The following is a 24,247-nucleotide window of genomic DNA, read 5'->3' as shown; positions in this document are numbered from 1 at the left end:
TCTTTTGAGGCGATCTATAGAGGCTTCTTGAATAAGCAGCCTGGAGCTATTCCTCCTTCTGCACAGACTCCTGGTTTTACTTTCTCCATTCCTAACCTTCTTGAGGCTTTTGCAAACCAGCCATACTCTTTGTCATCTCCAAGCCTTTGCTCAAACTGATTCCTTTGGCTAAAATGCCTTTTCCTGGGGCGCCTGGGTGGTTCAGTTGGTTAAGTGTCCAACTTTAGCTCAGGTCATGGTTCATGAGTTTGTCTCCCTCTCTCTCTGCCCCTGCTCCACTCATGCTCTGTCTCTGTCTGTCTGTCTGTCTCTTAAAAAGAAACATTAAAATTTTTTTTAAATACATAAAATGCTTTTTCCTACTTATGCCCCCAACTAATTTAGGTACCCTTCAAGACTCAGTGCCAATGTCTCCGCCTTTATGTAGTTTTCCTAAATCCTCCCTCATAGACTGAGACTCAATTCTTTCTTCCAATGCTGTAGTAGCCCCAATAGCACTGACCACCTTCTATTGATAATTGTTTGTAACTCTGCTCCCCACAACTGTGAGTTCGTTGATGGCACAGGACTTCACATAGCCACTTTGATTTTTGTTTTTTCTAAATTTTTTTGATGTTTATTTGTTTTTGCAAGAGAGACAGAGTGCAAGCGGGGAGGGACAGAGAGAGAGGGAGACACAGAATCCAAGGCAGGTTCCAGGCTCTGAGCTGTCAGCACAGAGCCCAAGTGGGGTTGAACCCATGAACTGTGAGATCATAACCTGAGCCGAAGTCAGACACTTAACTGACTGAGCCACCCAGGTGCTCCCACATAGCCATTTTGTATCTCTCAAGTACACAGAAGCATAATAAAATAATTCCTAAATGAGTAAGTCCATCCGTTTATTAAACAAATTTGCTGTCTACTGTGTAATAGGTAATGAAGATTCTGAGATAATTTGTACAGTTCACTGGGTGCTGGAGAAAACAGATGCAGAAACAAATAAACTACAATGTTATAATGGTATGGTAATTTTTCTGTCTGTGGGTATAGCTACATTTTCCATTTTCTGTTCCTTCTTCCCAGAATGCTCCTTACCCTCACATCTCATCTTTGCACTGTTGACTCCTCATCATCTGAGTTCTCAACTAAAAGATCCTCTCCTCTGAAAGACTTTTCCACACTCTTTCAGATAAATTATCTGAAGTAGTCAACAGCCAGCTCTCCCCTCTATAAATACATCTGAAGACACAAACCAATAGAATAAGTCAAATGTGATGGGATATACATGATTATGTGATTCATAAAGACTCTAGTGCCTATTTTGCTGAAATTGTTTGCTCTCTCCCTAGCTGGCTTTGAGGGACCAAGTGGCCATGTTGAGGAACCCCATGTGGTAAGGCCTCTTGGAGCTGAGGGCATCTCCAACCCACAGCCAGCAAGAAACTAAATCTCCCAATCTTACAACCATAAACAACTGAATTCTGCCAACAACCTGAATGAAATTGGAAACATATCCTTCCCTAGTAGAATCTGGGACGAGACCACAATCTTGGCCAAATCTTGACTGCAGTCTTGTGTGCAATCCTAATCAGTGGAGGCACTTAAGCCACACTCAGATTTCTGACTAGAGAAACTGTGAGATAATGTGAATTGCTACTAGACTAGGTTTGTTGTAATGCTGCTACACAGTGAGAAGGAACTGATACGTAACCATTGTGAAATTAGATTGTGTTGTTTTTTCATTTTTTATTTTGAGAGAGAAAGAGGGACAGGAGGGAGAGTGGGAGAGAAAATCTCAAACAGGCTCCACACTCAGCACAAACCCTGGCACAAAGTCTTATGGGGGGCTTGATCCCACAACTGTGAGATCATGATTTGAACCACAATTAAGAGTCAGATGCTTAACCAGCTAAGCCACCCAGGTGACCCAGATTCTGCACACAATTTACTGGTATGGAAGAAACTTTTTGATATTGGAGAGAGTTATACTTCGCTATGCTGGGAGACAGTTCTGCTTATCTTACAAGGGGATAGCTTGACCTTGTTCCTTTGTTAGGAAACCTTGGAAGATAGAGGTAGTGTCTATCTCTGGAGCAAAGGGCATGTTTATTTACAGCCTTTGAAGACAGAGATCATGTCTCCTTCAGAGCAATCGGCAAACATTCTTTGTGCCCATTACTAAAGGTTTTCCTAACCTCACTGTGGCTTCCCTCTGATACAACCCAATGTGTATGCGATGTCATCGGGCCTTCTTCACATCATTAGGTGGAAACTGGGGGTCAGGGCACAGGCACAATAATGCTGATACTCTGCTGTGGCTGATGCTGTAAGAAATTATCCTTCATTTCTGACCCAGTGGTTTTCTGGCTTCTACCAGCATTCATGGAACTGCGGCAGGCAGATAGAGTAAAACCGCAGGCCCCTCAGAGTTCTTGAAAAGCTACAGAAGGGGCACCTGGCTGGCTCAGCTGGTTACGTGTCTGACTTCAGCTTGGGTCATGATCTCATCGTTTGTGGGTTCAAGCCCCCCATCGGGCTCTCCGCTGCCAGCAAAGAGCCTGTTTGATCCTCTGTCTCCCCCTTCCCCCATTCTTTCTCTCTCAAAAATAAAATAAACATTTAAAAAAAGGCTACAGAGAATGATGTAGAACACACATTTACCTGTGGAAATCAAAAAGAATTTTTTTTTTTTTTTTTTTGCAGAGGTGGAAATGTAAATACTATTGAAAATTACCCCTGAAACCTATTAAGGAGGCAAGTGAGAATTTAAGCTTTGTAGTTCTTCTTTCTCAGCATGTGGTGACATTCCTTCTCTACTAATCTCAACTACTCACCCTCACTTGGTAAATGTGAGATCAGTTAGGCATGAACAATGGCTAGAATACCTTTACCATGGAGGGATTTTTGAAAGCACTACCTTAATTGTTGCTTGTTACCTTACTGGGGCTGTCATCCCATCCACAGATGGCTTGGTGCTATTTGTATTCAAGGTCCCCATTCAGTACCACACAATAACATATTTACTGTACTATGAGGACATTTTTTACTGTCACCATTTCAAGGTTGGTGGCCTACTAACTTAGCAATTATAGTTACAGCAAAGAGACCCAGAGACTTAAAATAGTAAAGTATTGCTGGTTAAAATCAGAATTGGGAAGGAAAGACTTGATATAAAAGGTACTAAGCACGCTAACCTGAGTTGCCCTTGGAAAAAAAAAAAAAGATGGTTGAATCCAATCTTTAATGATTTAGTTTCCACATGCCACCTACTCTCAATTTTTTTAAATGTTTGTCTTTGAAAGAGAGACAGAGTATGAGTGAGGAAGGGGGAGAGAGAGAGGGAGACACAGAATCTGAAGCAGGCTCTGAGCTCTGAGCTGTCAGCACAGAGCCTGATGGCCGTTTTGGGGTCAGGGGGCTTGAACCCATGAACTGTGAGACCATGATCTGAGCTGAAGTCAGATGCTTAACTGACTGAGCCACTCTGGTGCCCATACCTACTCTCAACTTAATCTCTAATTACAGTTCTCTAAAATTGTTGTCTTTTTCTTGGGGAAAACAGGTTATTATTTGAAAAAGTAGCATTTAAATTGTGGAATCAATTGTAAACCTTCTGTTTGATAGAGAAAATTTCAGATTAGAAATATGAACTTTCTCTTTAAGATGGGACAAGTTTTGATTAAATGAATAATCCCCCTGATTTCCTAGATTTTTAGGCTTCCTGTTTGTTCAGTGCATTGCTGAAAATTGTTCCTGATCTTGAAATTGGTTTTTGCAAATACTACGTTGTGAGACTAAAGTTGGACGAGCCAGGTTAGCTATACGTTTCAAATGGAGAAGACATTGTGTTTTATGTGCTGTGGGGTTCATTTCCCTGAATTGTCCGAAAACCCAAGGTCTTGAAGGTAAGGGTTTACTCACATGTGTATAAAGCCTGCCTTTTGTCATTTCAAATTAGGGTGACCAGTAGCCTCAGTTGGAGTGGGATGTCTGGTTTTATTTTTTTTTAATGTTTTATTTATTTCTAGGAGAGAGAGAGAGAGAGAGAGCGCGAGCAGGGGAGGGTCGGAGAGAGAGGGAGTCACAGACTGAAACAGGCTCCAGGCTCCGAGCTGGCAGTCAGCACAGAGCCCGATGCGGGGCTCAGACCAACGAATCGCGAGATCATGACCTAAGTGAAAGTCAGACGCTTAACCAACTAAGCCACCCAGGCGCCCCGGGATGTCTGATTTTAAAACTCAAAGTCTTGAATCCTGGAAAGCCCCAGTTCTGGGAAAATTGGGATGATTGGTTACCCTACCTCAAATATGAATCCTCAGCCCTATGCTTGGATTATCTTCAAGTTTGTGAACCACGTATAGGAAAACTGAATACATTCAGGAAACATTACCTGATAGCACTTTAATTACATCTCATTATTCACTTAACCATGTAAATAAACTGGTAACTGTCCCCTGACTTTCTGGGTCCTTCTTCACCTGTATAAAAATCAAGTATGATTTCAATTTCAGGTGTTTGAGAAGCAGCTTGTTTTTCCTGTGTCTCCTCTGCAATAGTTAAAACTTGGCTTAAACCAAAGTCCTTTTGTACTTTCTGAGACTATGAGGTTGTGGGGATCTATAGGCTGAGATGGCATCAGCAGTGAGCCCAGAGCGGGCCTGGTAGAGAGGCAGATCTAGGGCCCTGTGCAGGCCCAGAAAGGCAGGACAGAGGGGAGGCCCTGTAAGGGCTCAGAAGAGAGGGAGAACCTGGCATACATTTCCTTCTCAGCCAAAATGGGTAATCTAAGGCCTGATACTTACCAGACAGATATTGGAGACTGAAGTGGGCTGCTTCTGAGAAAGCCGCCAGTGATCCCTGCTTCCTTATGTAATCCTCCCCCACCCGAGTGTGATTCCTTCTAACCCTTAAAGTTGATTAGATGTCACTTTTGTGATTCGACTATCTAAGGTTGTGATCTCTTGCTAGTAAATGCTACTGCCTTCTTGGCTTGCATGCTTTGATGATACTGGGGAACCCCATGCAGCAAAGAACTGTGGGTGGCCCCAGTTACTGAGAACAGCCTCTTGCTGACAGCCAGTAAAATGCTGAAGCCATTGGTCCTAGAACTACAAGACACTGAATTCTGAATGAGCCTGGAAGCAAAACTTTCCCCAGCAGACCCTTGGATGAGGCCATACTCCAAGCAACACCTTTATCACAGCCTTGTGAGATCCCAAGTGGAAGGCTCATCTAGGCCTGCACTCCCGACTCACAGAAATTGTGATGTAATAAATACATGTTATTTTAACCCATATATTTTGTAGTTATATTGTTATGTAGCAATAGCTACTAATGCATAGACTTGCATATTTTGTCACAAATAGATTAAAAGCGAGGAATGGGGATTTTATTCAATTTTTTTGGCATGCCAACTATATACGGGGAGTTTTGCTAATTACTGGGGAAGTACACCCACAGAAGAGGTCTACTTTATAATACTGGGCAGGGGCTCCTGGGTGGCTCAGTCGGTTAAGCGTCCGACTTTGGCTCAGGTCATGATCTCTGGTTTGTGAGTTCAAGCCCCGCGTCAGACTCTGTGCTGAAAGCTCAGAGCCTGGAGCCTGCTTCAAATTCTGTCTCCCTCTCTCTCTGGCCCTCCCCTGTTCATGCTCTGTCTCTCACTGTCTGTCAGTAATAAAAAAAAAATTAAAGGGGCGCCTGGGTGGCTTAGTCGGTTAAGCGTCCAACTTTCTCTAAGGTCATGATCTTGCGGTTCGTGGGTTCGAGCCCCGCATCGGGCTCTGTGCTGACTGCCAGCTCAGAGCCTGGAGCCTGTTTCAGTCTGTGACTCCCTCTCTCTCTGACCCTCCCCTGCTCACGCTGCCTCTCTCTCTCTCCTAGAAATAAATAAAAACATTTTTAAAAAAATTTAAAAAATTTATAATACTGGGCATATCTGTATCTGTATCAAAAATACAATCTCAGGAGCCCTCCAGGTAATCCATGCTTGTTTGGATGACATGGCAGACGTGTGGTGAGTTGCTTGCCTGTAGGAGTCTATACCAGGGCTTATGTGTTCTGAGCCAAGTAGATGCCTCAAATGCTGGAAGAAAATGGGAGGATGATGGAGGTAACAGGAGATGACCATTCTTTACAATGCCTGGATTTGTGGTTTGGACCCCCATGTGCAGAGATTAGTGGCAGAAGGTAGAAGATGTGCTTTCCTTAGGAGACTTTGTCAGACCATTAGTCCAAGCCATGCTGTCATTGACACTGGAGTGCTGCTGGGGTGGGGGGGGCGGGCAGAATGATGTCTCTGCTACTCCACAGGGAGCACAGCCCCACTGAGGCACCTGAGGAAGGATGGTCTTTGGGAGTTCTGGAGGGGAAATGTCCGCATCGACCTTGGTGTCCTCACAGAGGACATCATCAGCTGAGGCCACAGGGAAACATCTTGAGAGAATCTGCGAGTAGCAAGGGGACACCCAGGAGGGAGAGCTGAGTGAAACCTTTCAGCGACTTGCTTTACAGACTGGATAGTTAGCAGCATAAGGAACTCTTTTATGGATTGTGCTGCTTGTGTTCCCTAAAAGACAGAGCCAGAGGCAAGTGGGATGGGTGCCGATGCTTTCCCTCCAAGCTGGAGAGAATGAAGGGAAGGGGCAGGGAAGCCTAAGAAGTACTGCATGGATGCTGTTTCACAACAGGCTGCCTAAACGTAAGTCTGCTTGCCAGGTGGCCCACTCAGCCACACACATCTGACAGGTGATGCAGAGAAACCATGCCTTACAGTCAGTCGTCCATCTGAGGGAGGGGAAGAAGGAATTTATTTGTGTGGCTCCTTCCTGCCTTCTTCCTACTGGTCAATTTGCCTTAATCAAAATTTGCTCCCTGTACCAGGCCGGGGAAGTCTGGAGATATTTTGTTTTCAAGCAAATGACTACAGGGAAAGGCAGGTCTACTCAAACTTCTAAGAGAGTCTCTGTTTTAGTCCATTTGGGCTGCTATCACAAAAATACCATAAACTGCCTGGCTTTATAAACAACAAACATTTATTTCTCACAGTTCTGGAGGCTCAGATGTCGGAGATCATGGCGCTGGCAGATTCAGTGTCTGGTGACACCTGCTGTCTGTTTCATTGATTGCCATCTTTTGCTGCGTCCCCACTCGGCAGCAGGGGCCAGGAAATACTGTGCGGTCTCTCTTATAGTACCATCCATGAGGGCTCCAACCTTGTGATCTAGGCACCTCCTAAAGGTCCCATTTCCTAATACCATCACGTAGGGCATTAGGTTTCAACATACGAATTTTGGCAGGACACAAAAATTCAGTCCTCAGCAGCGTCTTTCGTCTTGGCTTCTGAGAAAAGGCATTGAGCCAAACCCTGAAGGCTAACATTCTAAATAAAAGGAGGAGAATGAACTATGATACTCAGGGCCACGAAATGCAAAATGTATTTGGGGAATCCCTAGTGCACATAAAGTTTCAGCCAATTTTACATTTCTGGATAAAGAACTTGAACTTTGTTTTTTAGGCAAAAACATATCGATAGGACGCCTATCGATACTTTCAACCGAGAGATACCACGCAATGGGAGATTAGAGCTCAAGAAAGTTTTCTAGTTTCTGTAAGTGTGGTATCCTACAGTTAAATCCACAGAGAGGGAGGTATAAAACTGGAGTTCTTAACCTTGGTCTAAGAATCTAAAAAATTGCACGCTGCTTTTGTCCGGGCCTCCGTAACTTTCATCAACTTTTCAAAGGGTCCAGACCCCAAAAAGTTAAAGTGCACTGGCAAAGAGAGAAAATCAGCATGTTCCTTTCTGCCCCAAGCCTGAAATACAAAACCTCCCATTTGGGGGTCTGGAGATTGGAGTGAAACTAGCTAGAGTATCTCCTAATTCAGAGTTTAGAGCAGTTCAAGCTTGTAATGACATGACCTGGAGAAGATGTGGACGCCAGGAGGGCCCCATCAAGGTACAGGTTCCAGCTGAGGAATTCGGGATTTGTACAGCATCGCCGCGCTCGCTGAAGGAGGTTGAAAAACCCCGCAAATCTTTCTCTTTTGGCAATCGCGCAGGCGCTAGGACCAAAGTACCGCCGCGCGCCTCCCGCGACGCCCCGCCCCGCCCCCGCGCGAGGCAGGACGGGAAAGCAAAGATGGAAGCGTCCGTTTGAACATCTCGCCTGAGTGGCTTCCCTGCACGCCTGCTTGTCATTCGTAGTCGCGTCCGAAGCTGCTGCCCATTCTTCCTCCGGAATAGGGGAGGGAGAGGGAATGAGAAGTTGCAGCGGCCGAGGAGTCACCGTGACCGAGCCCACCGCTGCCCTCGGGCCCCCTCGGCCCCCGCGCCTCCGGGGAGCAGCCGGGGCTCACCGCGCCTGACGCGTCCCGAGTTACACAGGTGCGGGCTCGGGCCCGCAGCGTCCGGTGAATCACCGCATGTCGTATGATCCTCGCACCCGCCCCGAGGTTGACTTGCGTCCGGTGACCTGAGGGCTGGGAGCCCAGGGGCAGGCCCTAAGCGCGCGTTTGCGCCTAGCGGTCCTCGGCCTGAGGGCTGGGCTTTCCGGGGTGCACCTCCCCGCTCCACTCCTCGCTGACTTCCTTCCTGAGCTGGACGCGGTGTCCCATGTGGGCCTCAGCTTCTGTACGGCTCCTTGCTTCTCGGACAGGATTTTCTGAGGTCCAGGGGCTTAGCTTGTTGGTTTCACCTAACCCTAAGGAGGGCCGAGGAAGCTGTGCCTTTGCGGAGACTCTACCCAAGATGCCTTTCCTGTGCATTTGGGTCTCCCCTTAAGGCAGTTTTGTGGTTCCCTTTGGCAGAGTAGTTTTTGTTCCTAGTAAACAATGCTGACATCTTGATTTATAGCTTATTAATGTAACATAGCACTTTTATTTGTAGCTTTCTTGTTGCCCTAATGAGTAAACGCGTAAGAACCTGGGGTACTATAAGAGTATTAAATATGTTGTTTTAATTGTACAAAAAGATATTGTACTGTTAAAGTAATTCTGTAATGATGTAATTTTCTTGAAGATTTAATAGAATAACGTTCTGAAATTGCACCACTGAAGCTGGACAAAGACACAAGTTTAATGCTGACTATCCTGTTGACTAGGAAATAGGAAGACCAGCTGAGTTTTGTTGTTTTCTTGTAAGTTTTTTCAGGCACACTATTAGTTATGTCCCAAGTTCAAGTGTTCTCAGTTCTGAATTTTAGCAGGAGGAAATAAAGTGCCGTGATTGTGACATACAGTTATCTCAGGAATAATGTTGATTCAGAGCAAACTAGCTTTGCCTCTGCTGCATAGGAACTACAGAGGCTTTGAGATAGTGCAGCAAAGAAAACTAGTGATGCCAGAAAAACCTCAGATGAGAAATCTGTGTCAAATTTAATTACACTCTTAATCATGAGTGCTTTTCAGATGTTAAAAGTTACCTATAGTGCTGGCATCACGTTTGTTTTGATTTCTGTGTTCGAGGATTGCAGTTTAAATGTGATGCCACAAAACCCATTTCTAATATAGGTGTTGTCTCAGAGACAGAACTGGCATCCATCTGATATGCCACCTTATAGAGTATCAAAATTTTATTAGTTGTCAATTACTGTATGTAGCAGTGTTTTGGAGGTAAGGGAGTGTTTTTTTGGTTACAGCTCATCTATATCTTTGTAGTAACGAACTGTACTATCATAGGTTGTGTTAATTGAAAGCTAGCACTCTTAAATTTGCTACATGCATGACTGTTCCACAGCCAGGGTTATTCATTCATGCCTTGGTTCTGGTTTGACCAAAAATTGGAATTGGTTGTAGTTACATGTTTAAGTGAATTTGCATGTCAAAACTGCTGATCACATTTGATTTGATAGTTTATTAGGTCTTTTGCGGACTGGTTTACTAAAAGCTGTAGTTCAACTTCTGATGAGTTAGAAGTAACATGTTTTTTTGTTTGTTTCCTTCCAATATGCCAGTGATCCTTTAGGTGTGCCTTTTGTGGAGTCTGGAATGACCTTTGATACTATGATTGCTTGTACATACGTCTACGATATGATAGGATTATTTGACACTCATCTAAGGATTAATGACTCTTCTGTTTACTTTTATGATCTTTCTATTATGGTTTTGACTCTAGAAGCTGACCAGAATGTGTTTGAATTCATGCAGAAATAATGTTGATATTTGGAACCCATGTCGAACTTCTATGAAGAAAGGGCAACAATGATTGCAGCCGGGGATTTGCAGGAATTTGTTCCTTTTGGTCGAGACCACTGCAAGCACCACCCTAATGCTCTGAACCTTCAGCTTCGCCAGCTGCAGCCAGCTTCTGAGTTATGGTCTTCTGATGGTGCTGCTGGCTTGGTGGGATCCCTTCAGGAGGTTACAATCCACGAGAAACAAAAGGTTCCATTAAGTTTCCCATTATATTTTTGAAACATAGAATGATGTGTTGTACTTAGAACTTAAGGTTACTCAGAAGCAACTGAGGAATGAGTATGATGATACTTGTAGGGTAGAGATTCTGATTTGGTAATTACAGTTGAGGCTAGAGTAATGTCATTATTGTACTATGGTGTCATAGCTGTTTATTTAGATGTGTATAACTCATGATTTCATAATGAGAGTCAAATTCAGTAGTATGGTTATGGTCTGTTTTATTTTTATTTTTTATAACATTTATTTATTTATTTCGGGAGAGTGTGCCTCCGAGAAGGGGAGGGGCAGAGGAGAGAGAGAGAGAGAGAGAGAGAATCCCAAGTGGAAATCTTGTGCTGTGCGGAGCCTGATGCCTGATAAGGGGCTCAAACTCACAAACCATGAGATCATGACCTGAGCTGAAATCAACAGTCGGTTGCTTAACCGATGAGCCACCAGGTCTGATTATGGTCTATTTTGAACCTCTTTTCTCTTTAGTTAGTATGTGGGGATCAGATTTCATGTTATTTGATGAGTAGCTGGTAGAGTTAGAAATGGTCCCTGCCATAGGAGACCTGGACGTTTCTTTTTTTCTTTTTCTTTTTTTTTTTGACATTTTTATTTATTATTGAGAGACTGAGAGTACAGAGCATGAGCATGGGGTGGGGGTCAGAGAGAAGGGGAGACACAAAATCTGAAAGAAGTTCCAGACTCTGAGCTGTCAGCACAGAGCCCAACGCGAGGCTTGAACTCACAAACCGTGAGATCATGACCTGAGCCGAAGTTAGATGCTTAACCGACTGAGCTACCCAGGCACCCATCTTTTTTTTTTTTTTTTTTTTTTAAAATATCATTTTAGAGAGAGAGAGAGCTTGAGTTGGGGAGAGAGGCAGAGGGAGAGAGGGAGAGGATCTTCTTTATTTTATTTTACTTTATTAAAATTTATTTCTGAGAGAGAGAGCATGAACAGGGGAGGGTCAGAGAGAGAGGGAGATACAGAATCTGAAACAGCCTCCTGATCTGAGCTGGCTGTCAGCACAGAGCCCGACGCGGGGCTGGAACCCATGAACCATGGGATCATGACCTGAGCTGAAGTTGGACGCTTAACCGACTGAGCCACCCAGGCGCCCCAAGAGAGGGAGAGAATCTTAAGCAGGCTCCATGTTCAGTGTGGAGCCTGACACAGGGCTAGATCCCATGACCCTGGGATCACAACCTGAGGCGAAATCCAGAGTTGGAAGCTCAATTGACTGAGCCACCAGGCGCCCAAGACCTAAACATTTCTAGAGGAAACAAATGCCATACAAGTAGTTAGAGTAGTAATTCTTAAATAGGGGAATGAGATGCAAGTGTGTGTCAGAAAATCAGTCTTTCCTACCTTATTCCATTTTCTTATCCCTTTGGGATACAAAATCTCAGGGAGAGGAGGCTTATGTAGTTAGAAATCCAAATCTTTCTTGCTCCCATTCATTTTGATGGACAAGAGGAGGAAGGTGTATGTATATCTAGTTGTGAAACTGGGAAATGTGCATTGTGCATAAATTCCACCAGTAATTCCCATGTGTACTTCACTGCTCCCTTCCATAACCCCTGCATATGCTTAATGTAATACCTTTTTAGTGTCCCAAGTATGTTGGTTTCATTTTTAGGTCTATAGATAAGGTATAATTTTTGTTTGTATTTTTGGCAGGATGATATAGTAGTATAAGGCAGTTAATAGAATTTTTGAGTAAATTCTTGTTCACAATATTCTGTAAGATAGGGGTGCCTGGGTGGCTCAGTCGATTAAGCATCCAACTTTGGCTCAGGTCATGATCTCTCGGTTCGTGGGTTTGAGCCCCACATTGGGCTCTGTGCTAACAGCCATCTCAGAGCCTGGAGCCTGTTTTGGATTCTGTGTCTTCCTCTCTCTCTGACCCTCCCCTGCTCACGTTCTCTCTCTCTCTCTCTCTCTCAGGAATAAATAAAACATTAATTGATGGCATCAAACCTTCTAAGAGTTGGGTTTGGATTGTGTCTTACTCCACAGGCAGAGAGACAGTAGGAGACTTCTGTTTGGATGACTGTTTGATTTAATAAGTTTGTCCCATACAATTGAGAAAGAGAGTGCTTTAACCTGTCGTACATGTGTTAATTTTTAAGGAAAGCTGGCAGTTAAGGAAAGGTGTCAGCGAAATTGGAGAAGAAGTGGATTATGATGAGGAACTCTATGTGGCTGGAAATATGGTGATTTGGAGCAAAGGAAGTAAAAGCCAGGCATTGGCTGTTTATAAAGCATTTACAGTTGACAGTCCTGTTCAACAGGTGAGTTTTAGCATTTGGTTGATTATTTAACACTTAAATAACAACAGCAACAAACTTTTGTCTTAAAATTTAACAGAAATGATAAAAACATAGCATAACAATCCTAGCAGCTGGATGTATATATTTTTATTTTTTTATTTATTTTTTTTGTTTTTTTAATGTTTATTTAATTTTTTTTTATATTTTTATTTATTTTATTTTTTTACAAATAGTTTATTGTCAAATTAGTTTCCACATAACACCCAGTGCTCATCCCCACAAGTGCCCTCCTCCATGCCCATCCCTCCTCCCCCCCCACATCCATCAGTCCTCAGTTTTTGTCAGCATTCAAGAGTCTCTCATGGTTTGCCTCTCTCCCTTTGCCCCACCATTTCCCCCCTTCTTCTCCCGGTTGGTCCTCTGTTAAGTTCCTCCTAGTCCTCCTATACGTGCACACATATGATATTTGTCCTTCTCTGCCTGACTTATTTCGCTCAGCATAACACCCTCAAGGTCCATCCATGTTGCTACACATGGCCAGATTTCATTGTTTCTCATTGCCATGTAGTATTCCATGGTATAGATAAACCACATCTTCTTGATCCATTCATCTGTTGATGGACACTTAGGCTCTTTCCATGTTTTAGCTATTGTGGAGAGTGCTGCTATGAACATTGGGGTCCATGTGCTCCTGTGCCTCAGCATTTCTGTATCCCTTGGGTAAATTCCTAGCAGTGCTATTGCTGGGTCCTAGGGGAGTTCTATTGTTAGTTTCCTGAGGAACCTCCACACTGTTTTCCAGAGGGGCTGTACCAGTTTACATTCCCACCAACAGTGTAGGAGGGTGCCCGTTTCTCCACATCTTCACCAGCATCTAGAGTTCTCTGATTTGCTCATTTTAGCCACTCTGACTGGCGTGAGGTGGTATCTCAGTGTGGTTTTGATTTGTATTTCCCTGATGAGGAGGGATGCTGAGCATCGTTTCATGTGTCTGTTGGCCATCTGGATGTCCTCTTTGGAGAAGTATCTGTTCATATCTTCTGCCCATTTCTTCACTGGGTTGTTTGTTTTTCGGGCGTGTAGTTTGGTGAGTTCCTTATAGATTCTGGATATTAACCCTTTATCTGATATGTCATTTGCAACTATCTTTTCCCATTCCGTTGGTTGCCTATTAATTTTCTGGGTTGTTTCCTTTGCTGTGCAGAAGCTAGCTGGATGTATATTTTAACATGTAGTGAAGATAATAGAAAAATAAAAATTTCATTTATTTTCTTTCTCATCACCTTTTTTATACTATCTTTGGTCAGTTTAATGATACTCTTTAAACATTGTCCTTGAATAATTTGATTTATTGTTAAGTAAAAATTTATAAGAATTCAGGGTACAAAAGTATTTAACATTTAACATATGACTATAATTGACTGCAGAATATGGAATAAAACAGATTGGGCTCATAGTAATACTAAAAGAGTAAGGGAAAGGAAATCCCTAGTTTGCTATCATTGTAGTTGGCTATTAAAACTAATTCTGTTCTCAAATTGATAACGAAAAAGAAAGAATTAAACATTTGCCCTGGCTTTTTGGAAGACATGCATTTTATCTCCAGTTAAAGAAGGAAAACCCATATTTGTAGAATGCCACTGGATAAATAAAAAGGGGATGATAGAATTAGAAAAATCACCATTTTTTAATGTCCAAGGTAATAGCCGATTCAGACAAAGATTGTAAATGGATGCTAAGATTTTTGGGTAAAGGGATATGACCATGGCACCAAAGTGTCACCCTCTGGATTACTTATAATGTGAAGAAACAACGTATCTCTACTTTGGAGGTATCTGTTGTTCTCCACCTGAACCAAATGATTGAGTTTGTCATCGTTAATAGTGGGACAAAGGAGTGATACACATCTCCATCTATAACAGCACAAGATATGGTGATGTCACCTACTATCTTTTCTTCCCAGAAATACTTAACTTGAATATCTAGACCTAACTTTCAATTATAGGAAATATGGGGACTAGAGGATCAATTTTTTTTTTTAAATTTTTTTTAATGTTTTATTTATTTCCAGGAGAGAGAGAGAGAGAGACGGAGTGAACAGGGGAGGGTCAGAGAGAGAGGGAGTCACAGACTGCGAAACAGGCTCCAGGCTCTGAGCTGGCAGTCAGCACACAGCCCGCCGCGGGGCTCGAACCCACGAACCATGAGATCATGACCTAAGCGAAAGTCGGACGCTTAACCGACTAAGCCACCCAGGTGCCCCTAGAGGATCAATTTTTAAACTAACATGAGATGAGAAATAGGTTGGAGATGTAGATGAAACCAGAATGGCCAAAGATTGATAATTATTGAAGCTGGCTGATTGGACTTCATTGTGTTATTCTTTTTACTTGATACATGTTTGAAATTTCTCATAATAAAAAGTTTAAAGAAAAAACACCATGAGAAAACAATTGGGGGAACAGTCTGAAAGCCTTCAGAAAGTCAGGAAGAAAAGAAGGTAGAAACTGCTCTAGATTAAAAAGAGACTAAAGGGACAAATGCAGTATTTTTTGAAACTTGCTCAATGATCTTTGAATCCTGGTTCTATAAAATCAGCTAAAAAAAAAAGTTTGGGGAGAATCTGAAAAAGTTGCAAATGGAATGGTTATTAAGTGAGGTTCAAAAATCATTTTTTTTCTTAGGCAGGATAATGGTTCTGTGGTTATATAGGAAAACATCTTTATTTATAGGAAGTGTATAATGAAGTGTTTAGGGGTAAAGTATCATATGTGTAATTCAAATAGTGCCCCCTCAGCCCCATGTGACCACAAATGTATGTATATAAACAGATATGGCAAACTATTAATAACTTAGATTTAGATGAGACAGATGTTTGGTGTAAAGAGAGTGATGGAAAAACATGACTTTGTCTAGGTTCAGAATGGCTGTATGCAGCGTATGGCTGTGGGTAGATGCTAGCAGGTATTGGATAGATCCGAGCTTACACTTGTATGTGAACCAAGGAATTTGTACTTTAAACTGTGTGCAGAAGACAGCTTACTCCTTACTTTGAAAATGGAAAGTACATGATCAGTTTTGTATTTTGAGAAATTATTAGTTTGGTGGGAGCATAGAGGACTGACTGGAGAAGCTTTTGTCAGGGATACTGTTTGGTGGTGGTTCAGGTGAAAGAGATCGGCACATTGAAGACAAGGACAGAGGGGAGAGAGAAGGCTGATGGAAATAGAGAAGGGACGAGTGACTTCTTAGATATTAGGGGTGAAGGAGAAGGAAGTTTTAGAGCCTGGGAGGGTGGGGTTTCATAAAAGGAAGTTGAGACTGAGGTGCAGTGCAGACTTTGGACATTTCAGATTGGAGTGCAGCTCCGGTGCCTGTTTTTCTCTGAACTTTTATTTGCTAAAATGCCGTTAAAAACCCCTGTAACTCAACAACAGCAGAGCAAGGAGTCCAGTTAAAACATGGGCAAAGGACTTATGTAGGCATTTCCCTAAAGATCTACAAATGGCCAATAAGCACATGAAAGGATGCTCAACATTGTTAGTTATCAGGCAAATGCAAATCAAAACCACAGTAAGATACCACTTCACACCTACTAGGATGATGATTATTAACAAAAACAAAAATAACAAGTGTTGGTGAAGATGTTGAGAAATTGGAATGCTGTGCATTGCTGGTGGGAATGGAAAGTAGCCACTGTGGAAAACAGTTTGGTGGTTCCTCAAAAAGGTAAATATAGGATTACCATATGATCTAGGAATTCCACTTGTAGGTATATATCCAAAAGAATTGAAAGCAAGGAGGGGTGCCTGGGTAGCTCAGTTGTTTAAGTGTCTGACTCTTGATTTCGGCTCAGGTCATCTCATGGTTTGTGGGTTCAAGCCCTGTGTTGGAGTCTGTGCTGACAGTGCAGACCCTGCTTAGGTTTCTCTCTCTCTCAAAATAAATAAATTTATTAAAAAAAATTGAAAGCAGAGACTCAGACTGATACTTGCATACCAGTATTCATAGCAGTGCTCTTCACAGTAGCCAGAAGGTAGAACCAGTCCAGGTTTCCAAAAATAGATGAATGGAGAAGCAATGTGTGGTATATACATATAGAGGATTGTTATTCATCCTTAAAAATATAGGAAATTTGGATACTGCAACATGGCTGAACCTCAAAAACATTGAAAGTATAGTAGAGCAGACACAAAAGGACAAATCCTGTGTGATTCCAGTTTCATGAGGCACTTAGAATAGGCAAATTCAGACACAGAAAGTAGTATAAAGGTTACCATGGGCAGGGAGGAGGGAGAACTGGGGAGTCAGTATTGAATACGTGCAGTTTCTGATTAGGATGATGAAAAAGTTCCAGAAATGGATAGTGATAAGGTTGTATGACATTATGAATGTGTTTAATGCCACTGAATTTGTACACTTAAAGTTGTTAAAGTGGTAAATTGTATGTTAACGTAGATCTTGCTACAATTATAAAAACATTAAATAATTTCAATAAGTGATTGTTAAGCATGCCAGTTGAAGTCTAATGGCTTTTCATAGTTTGTATTTTATAAGCAGGGCCTTTAAGGAAAATATTAATTTTTCTAAAGATTTTTTTCTTTAAAAAAATTCTTTTTTAATATTCATTATTTATTTATTTATTTATTTATTGTTTTTTTTTAATGTTTTATTTTTATTTCTAGGAGGGAGAGAGAGACAGACAGACAGCGTGAGCAGGGGAGGGTCAGAGAGAGAGGGAGTCACAGACTGAAATAGGTTCCAGGCTCTGAGCTGGCAGTCAGCACAGAGCCCGACGCGGGGCTCGAACCCACGAACCGCGAGATCATGACCTAAGCGAAAGTCGGACGCTTAACCGACTAAGCCACCCAGGCGCCCCAGTATTCATTATTTATTTTTGAGAGAGAGACAGAGTGAGAGCGGGGAGAGGCAGAGAGAGAGGGAGACACAGAATCTGAAGTAGGCTCCAGGCTCTGAGCTGTCAGCACAGAGCCCAACACTGGGCTTGAACCCATGAACCATGAGATCATGACCTGAGCTGAAGTCGGACGCTTAGCCAACTGAGCCACCCAGGCGCCTCTAAAGATTTTTTCTGAAGTGAGTCTAGGACAGTCTAAGAATGAGGAGATCATTATGTAAGTCTGGAGATTATAAAATAGCTTGGCAACCCTTGACAACCCTTTAGTTTTGTATAGTAAGCTGTACTAATGTAGTATACCTGTAATACAGGGTGAGCCATTATTTGCATTGACTTCTGCTGCAGGGCTTCTGTCTAGTAAGTTTTTTGTCTTCCCTTCTCTTTTCCTAAAGCTTATTTGCAAACATAGTTTGTCTTTCCTTATAATATCTATCATTGATTAGTCTAATTTTATCTTCTTTTTTGTTCCCATGGTGTATATATTGAGCTGATGAGGAGGGACAGATATGATGTAGGTGTCATTGCTGTTAGTCAGATGACATTAGTGAATAGGTTATCATTTAGATACAGTTTTCTCAGGTAAGCATTTTGTTTTGGTTCTAGGCATTATGGTGTGACTTCATTATATCACAGGATAAATCTGAGAAGGCCTACAGTAAGTTTCTTTTTGAAATTTTATTTAATCTTTAAATGTTTATCTGCTTGTTTTATTGTTGTTCAAAATATGTAGTCATTAATAATAATTGTTTAGCCTAAGCATTTTTATATAGTACATTAAAGAATTTGTGCTGTTGGGAATTACAATTTCTGATTATTGGGATTTTTTTATTAAATGAATAAATTTTGTTGTACCCTTTCTTTTCAGGTAGTGATGAAGTAGAAAAATGCATATGTATATTGCAAAGCTCATGTATTAACATGCATAGCGTAGAAGGAAAGGATTACATAGCTTCTTTACCTTTTCAGGTAAATTGAGTGTTTCACTGTTTTTGTATTTTCTTGGAGAATATTCTTGAATTAATTGGTTGTAGAAGTATTACCATTCTTACATCCTGTAGTAATCAAGAATATTATTATTATTCATGTAAAGTAACCAAATTTTAACAGCTTTAATTGTTCCCATTTTTCCATCCTTTACATAAAAAAATAAATTCTTTAATGATGTAAATTGAATTACAGGTTTTTTTTTCCTGAGTGATTTTTTTTTCAGTTTAAATTTTAAAAAGAAATCATTTTGGAATATTAAAGCACATGAGCAATAGTAGTCTTTTTCCTGTTTCTCATCATCTTTATCATACCTAGTGCTATTGTTAAAATTTTATCATGTTGTCATTTTGGTACTAGGATTAGCCAGTGACAGGAATTTCTGATTGAGCTTTTTCTTAGATTTGATTTTGTCTTGGACTTAAAAAATATATAGTTAATGATCACGTTGTTTGGTAAAGCTTCTATTAAATTGGGAGAAACTCTAATGTTCTGTGGTTTCCTAAGCACATATTCTAGAGAGTAGTTTCTTTTACTTTTGTTTTTTCCTATACTTTTACCTCATAGGTTGCAAATGTTTGGCCCACCAAATATGGATTGTTGTTTGAACGAAGCAGTTCTACACATGAGGTACCTCCAGGTCCACCCAGGTATTCACTTTACTCAGTTCAGTATATTAATATTTGGGCTTTTTTGATGTTTTGAGGTAAAATTTTTCACCTAAAAGTTTGGGATGATGATAATTTCCATGAGCTCTACTTTTGACGTGGCACTGAATTATCTTCGGCTTCCTCCCACCCACCTTACCCCATACTAAAATTAAACAACCACACACTATGGATAAAAAGACTCAGTTCTTAGCATTGTCACTTTTTCTTTGTGTTACTTTGGGCAAGTCGTTAGAGCTTTCTTAGCTTTAGTTTCCTTACCTGTTACAGAAGTACGATCATTTACTCTTAGGATTTATGCGAAGATTGAATGAGCTAATGTTTGTAATCTTTGAAGTAGGACTTAGTACGTATTAGGTGCACAGTAAATGGTAAGTGCTTATTAGTAGCATCTTTATCTTGTCTCCCTAATAAATTGTGAGCTTCCTGAAGGGCAGGAGCATACAGTGCGTGTCATAGCCTGGTGCAAGTAATAGACACTGTGTATGTATGTATGTATTTATAAATGTTTATTTTTGAGAGAGAGACAGACATTGGATCTGAAGCAGGCTCTGTGCTATCAGCTTTAGTCCTTATAGTGCAGAGCCTGATGTGGAGCTTGAACCCACAAACTGTGAGATCATGAACTGAGTGGAAGTTGGACGCTTACCCAACGGAGCCACCCAGGCACCCCCTCCCTCCCTTCTTTAAATGTTTATTGACAGTTTTAAAAAAATTGCTTAAAGATTTTAATCTTGCTGTGTTTAGATAGAAGGCTTTTTTCCCCCTGTTTTTAAAATCACTCCTTAAAACAGTGCAGCCTTTTTATTCATTTGAAGTTTTCCTTCCCCTTTTTTTTTCAGTGTACTTCTTTGTAAGTGGACATAGGACACTAAATATCTTTCTTAACTGTCAAAGACACACTGCCACTAAGAGAGGTTAAAAAAAAAGGCTGCCTTGTGTTTATTCATTACTCTGTTTGTTCTGTAATGTGATGATTACTGTTGGTAGATATTCCCTGGGCTGTGTGTGTGTATGCATGCATGCATAGAATTACCATGTATAAGAGTGTATAAGAGGAGTTTTTTTTTTTTTTTACATTTATTTATTTTTGAGAGACAGAGTAAGAGTGTGATGGGAGGAGGGGCAGAGAGAGGAGGAGACACAGAATTCGAAGCAGCTCCAGGCTGTGAGCAAACGTTCAGCACAGAGCCTAATACAGGGCTCGAACCCACAAACTATGAGATCATGACCTGAGCTGAAGTTGGACACTTAACCGACTGAGCCACCCAGGCGCCCCTAAGAGGAGAGATTTCTAGGAAGGAAATAGAAGATAACTGTGAAAATTAGTACGTAAAAAGTTAAGAGGGTTGCGTTTAAAAAAAAAAAAAATTTAATGTTTGTTTATTTTGGAGAGAGAGAGACAGAGTGTGAACAGGGGAGGGACAGAGAGCGGTAGACACAGAATCCAAAGCAGGCTCCAAGCCCTGAGCTGTCAGCACAGAGCCTGATGCGGGGCTTGAACTCATGAACCGTGAGGTCATGACCTGAGCTGAAGTCAGACACTTAACTGACTGAACCACCCAGGTACCCCTGAGGATTGCGTTTTTGAGGTGACAGGTTTCTAGTTGGCTTGTGTAATCTGGAGAAGGCTTTTTCTTTGCAAGCAAAGTGTCAAGTTTGCATACAAATGGAATCATTTTGTGTTGGTGATTGATTTATTATTTGTTTATTACTAGAGAACCTTTACCCACTATGTTCAGCATGCTGCATCCATTAGATGAAATAACCCCACTTGTTTGTAAATCTGGAAGTAAGTATATTTTTATAAATTCTTTCACATAAGCTGTTTTTTTTTTTTTTTGTTTTTTTTTTTTGCGTTTGGGGGATGGGAGGAAATCGAAGGAGCTTTATGAAAATTGGGCTTGTTTTATAGAAATAGTTTAAACATCTTTATTGTGAGATTTATATTAAAGCAAGATTTCTTGAATACCATGGTATTCAGTGTTTTAACAGTACTTGCTAACTTATCTGTAGATGGCTCTGGACTCTGTTCCTCAGTAATTAATAAGTAAATAAACAATACTTTGATAAATTTAAATTGTTGTTGAAGAAAAAATTGTAGGTTCTTATGCCTGTACTGTATAAATTTAATGATTCATTTTCTCTGTGCATAATGAAACAATTGGCTGAAATGCAGAAATTTTAATACTTCTAACAGGTATTTCTAAATGCTTATTTTAAAAATTTAAATGTGGCCAAATGTGATAGGTGATTATAAATAATGAGGACTTGAAAACTGAAAAATCGTATATATATTAAAAACTTTATTTAAATTTTTATTAAAATTTTTAAAAATGTTTATTTATTATTGAGAGAGAGAGACAGAGCATGAGCATGGGAGAGGCAGAGAGGGGGAGATGCAGAATCTGCAGCAGGCTCCAGGCTTTGAGCCCAACGTAGGGCCCGAACTCACAAACTGCAAGATCATGACCTGAGCCGAAGTCGGACGCTTAACCAACTGAGCCACCTAGGCACCCTAAAAACTTTTTTTAAAACATTTTTTATTTATTTTTGAGAGAAAGAGAGACAGTGCACAAGCAGGGTAGGAGCAGAGAGAGGGGAAGACACAGAATTCATAGTAGGCTCCAGGCTCTGAGCTCTCAGCACACAGGGCTCAAACTCATGAGCCCTTAGATCATGACCTGAGTTGAAGTTGGGTGCTTAACCAACTGAGCCACCCACACACCCAAAAATGTTTATATTTTTTGACCAATCTGGGACTTGATCCCAAGCCCACAATATGAAATTTTATTGAAGTTTTAATCTTTTGTGTCAGGGGTTGGCAAACTAGAGTGCATGGGCTAAATCCAGCCAGTAGCTTGTTCCTGTAAGACTTATGAGCCAAGCATGGTTTTTATTTTTTTTTTTTAATTTTTTTTTTAATGTTTTATTTATTTCTAGGAGAGAGAGAGAGAGACAGCGTGAGCAGGGGAGGGTCAGAGAGAGAGGGAGTTACAGACTCCGAAACAGGCTCCAGGCTCTGAGCTGGCAGTCAGCACAGAGCCCGACGTGGGGCTCAAACCCACGAACCGTGAGATCACGACCTAAGTGAAAGTCGGACGCTTAACCAACTAAGCCACCCAGGCGCCCCATGGTTTTTATATTTTTAAAGGGTTGTAGAAGAAAACATTATGCAGCAATCAGCATGGGTCCACAAAGCCTAAGCTATTTATTCTGTTTTTTTTACAGAAGTGTGTTGGTAATTCTGTACTATATTGATAACAATTACAGACAGCCTAAGTAAATATGTTAGAGCCTGTGACTGAATGGTGTGAAGCCATTATTGATCATATTTTTGAATAATATTTAATGATTTCAGGAATTGCTTACTCACAGTGTTAAATAGAATATAAAACTGAGTACAGTATGATTCTAATTTTGTAAAAGCATAAAAAGTTGTTATATATAACATATATAGGGAAAAACACTAGGAGGAATACTCCCTAATATGTTAATAGTAGATATTCTGAGATGGTGAAATTATAAGTGATTTTATTCATTTCTTTATAAAATGCCTCTTATTTTTATAAAATAATTATTTAAAATTTAAACAATATTTTAACTGAGAGGGAAACATATAGGAAGCAGGCAAAGAAGAATGTTTCTAAAAAAACATTTAGAAATCAATTTGGGGTACTGTAGAAGTAAAAGCTAAACTCCCTAGGGAAAACCTTGTTTTGCATATGCACTCAGTAAATAGTAGTGTACTGTTCGGCTCTGTTAGAATAGTTATTATAGAGGACAGACTTCATACAGAAGAACAGTAAAGAACTGAAACTTGGCAGAATAGTTGATTGCAATTTACAAGTCAGTTAGCTGTCGGGTAGTCACAGACCTTCCTGTGGCTGAATTAGTGGTGAGTCAGCACAAATCTTCATCATTGGATTGCATGTATGTGGAATTGATACTGGTAACACTCTTATCTTTAATGTATTTTGAGGAAGTTGATGCCCAAAGTAATTTATTAAAAATTCAGGGTAATTATGTAATATATTCATGGATTTTCTGTCTTAATTGGCTTGGTTTCTCTTTAGGAATTGCATGAAGTCTCTTCACAAAGAAGTGTCTTGTGAAGTTCATTGGTTGTTCTATTTTATCTTTAAGGTCTTTTTGGTTCATCAAGAGTGCAATATGTTGTAGATCATTCAATGAAAATTGTTTTTCTCAACACTGACCCCTCCATTATAATGACCTATGACACTGTTCAAAGTTTGCATTCTGTGTGGGCTCTCCGGAGAGTCAAAACAGAGGTAAGGATAGAGGCAAGTCCCTTGTTAATATGAAACGATAGTTAATACTGAGAACTTGCACATATATTTGGAAGAATCATTTGTGAAGTGGATTGAGTTTCTTAGGAAAAAAAATATTGTGTCTTTAATAACTAACTTCTACCCTGAATTCTCACCAGGAAATTACCCTTTTAATCTAATTATTGCCTTTTTTTCCCCCCTCCTTCTCATCATTTTGACTTAAGGAAGAGAATGTTGTCTTAAAGTTCTCTGAACAGGGGGGAACCCCACAGAATGTGGCCACTAGTAGCTCCCTCACAGCACACCTCAGAAGCCTCTCCAAAGGAGATTCCCCCGTGGCTTCACCTTTCCAGAATTACTCCTCCATTCACAGTCAGAGTCGCTCGACCTCCTCACCCAGTCTACACTCTCGTTCACCTTCTATTTCCAACATGGCAGCTCTAAGGTGGGAATTAAGTGTGGAAGTGTTTCCTTGTTTTAAACAAGATATCCCAAGAAAGAGATACCTTCTTCTCAAACTTTCTCTTAATGTTTTGAAGGATTTAAAATTTCTGTTGACAACTCTTGGGTATTTTTTAGGGAAAATAGCTATTATCCCAGTTGTGTTACTTTTGCTTAGACATCTAGGTCTGCTGGCAGTTTTGTAAAATAAGTCCTATTTAGAAGCTGCCTATGCTTGTCATAAGATTGGTTGCCTCATTTCTACCACTGAGTGGCAGCAATTT

At 40.8% G+C, this 24,247-nt stretch overlaps 1 protein-coding gene across 2 annotated transcripts in view; it reads left to right on the top strand.

The window, feature by feature from the left end:
* The first annotated feature begins 8,124 nt into the window (after positions 1-8,124).
* The window catches only part of ANAPC1 (anaphase promoting complex subunit 1), a 94,236-nt gene continuing 78,113 nt past the window's right edge, over positions 8,125-24,247 (top strand). Inside the window, exons 1-10 of one of the 2 annotated variants that reach the window (XM_039231747.1) lie at positions 8,125-8,368; positions 9,002-9,119; positions 10,129-10,365; positions 12,520-12,681; positions 18,182-18,233; positions 18,444-18,544; positions 19,130-19,212; positions 20,949-21,022; positions 23,377-23,522; positions 23,747-23,967. In XM_039231747.1, coding sequence (XP_039087678.1) covers positions 10,153-10,365; positions 12,520-12,681; positions 18,182-18,233; positions 18,444-18,544; positions 19,130-19,212; positions 20,949-21,022; positions 23,377-23,522; positions 23,747-23,967 — 1,052 coding nt within the window. In that variant the 5' untranslated portion in view covers positions 8,125-8,368; positions 9,002-9,119; positions 10,129-10,152. The remainder of the gene's footprint in view (positions 8,369-9,001; positions 9,120-10,128; positions 10,366-12,519; positions 12,682-18,181; positions 18,234-18,443; positions 18,545-19,129; positions 19,213-20,948; positions 21,023-23,376; positions 23,523-23,746; positions 23,968-24,247) is intronic. The other variant, XM_039231746.1, reaches the window with a different exon arrangement.

The sequence above is a fragment of the Hyaena hyaena genome, unplaced genomic scaffold (genome assembly GCF_003009895.1).
Source record: "Hyaena hyaena isolate Hyena2069 unplaced genomic scaffold, ASM300989v1 scaffold_57, whole genome shotgun sequence".
In the NCBI taxonomy this organism is placed as follows: Eukaryota; Metazoa; Chordata; class Mammalia; order Carnivora; family Hyaenidae; genus Hyaena; species Hyaena hyaena.
Note: the sequence above shows the minus strand (reverse complement) of the source record. Positions and strands in the feature narration are given on the sequence as shown.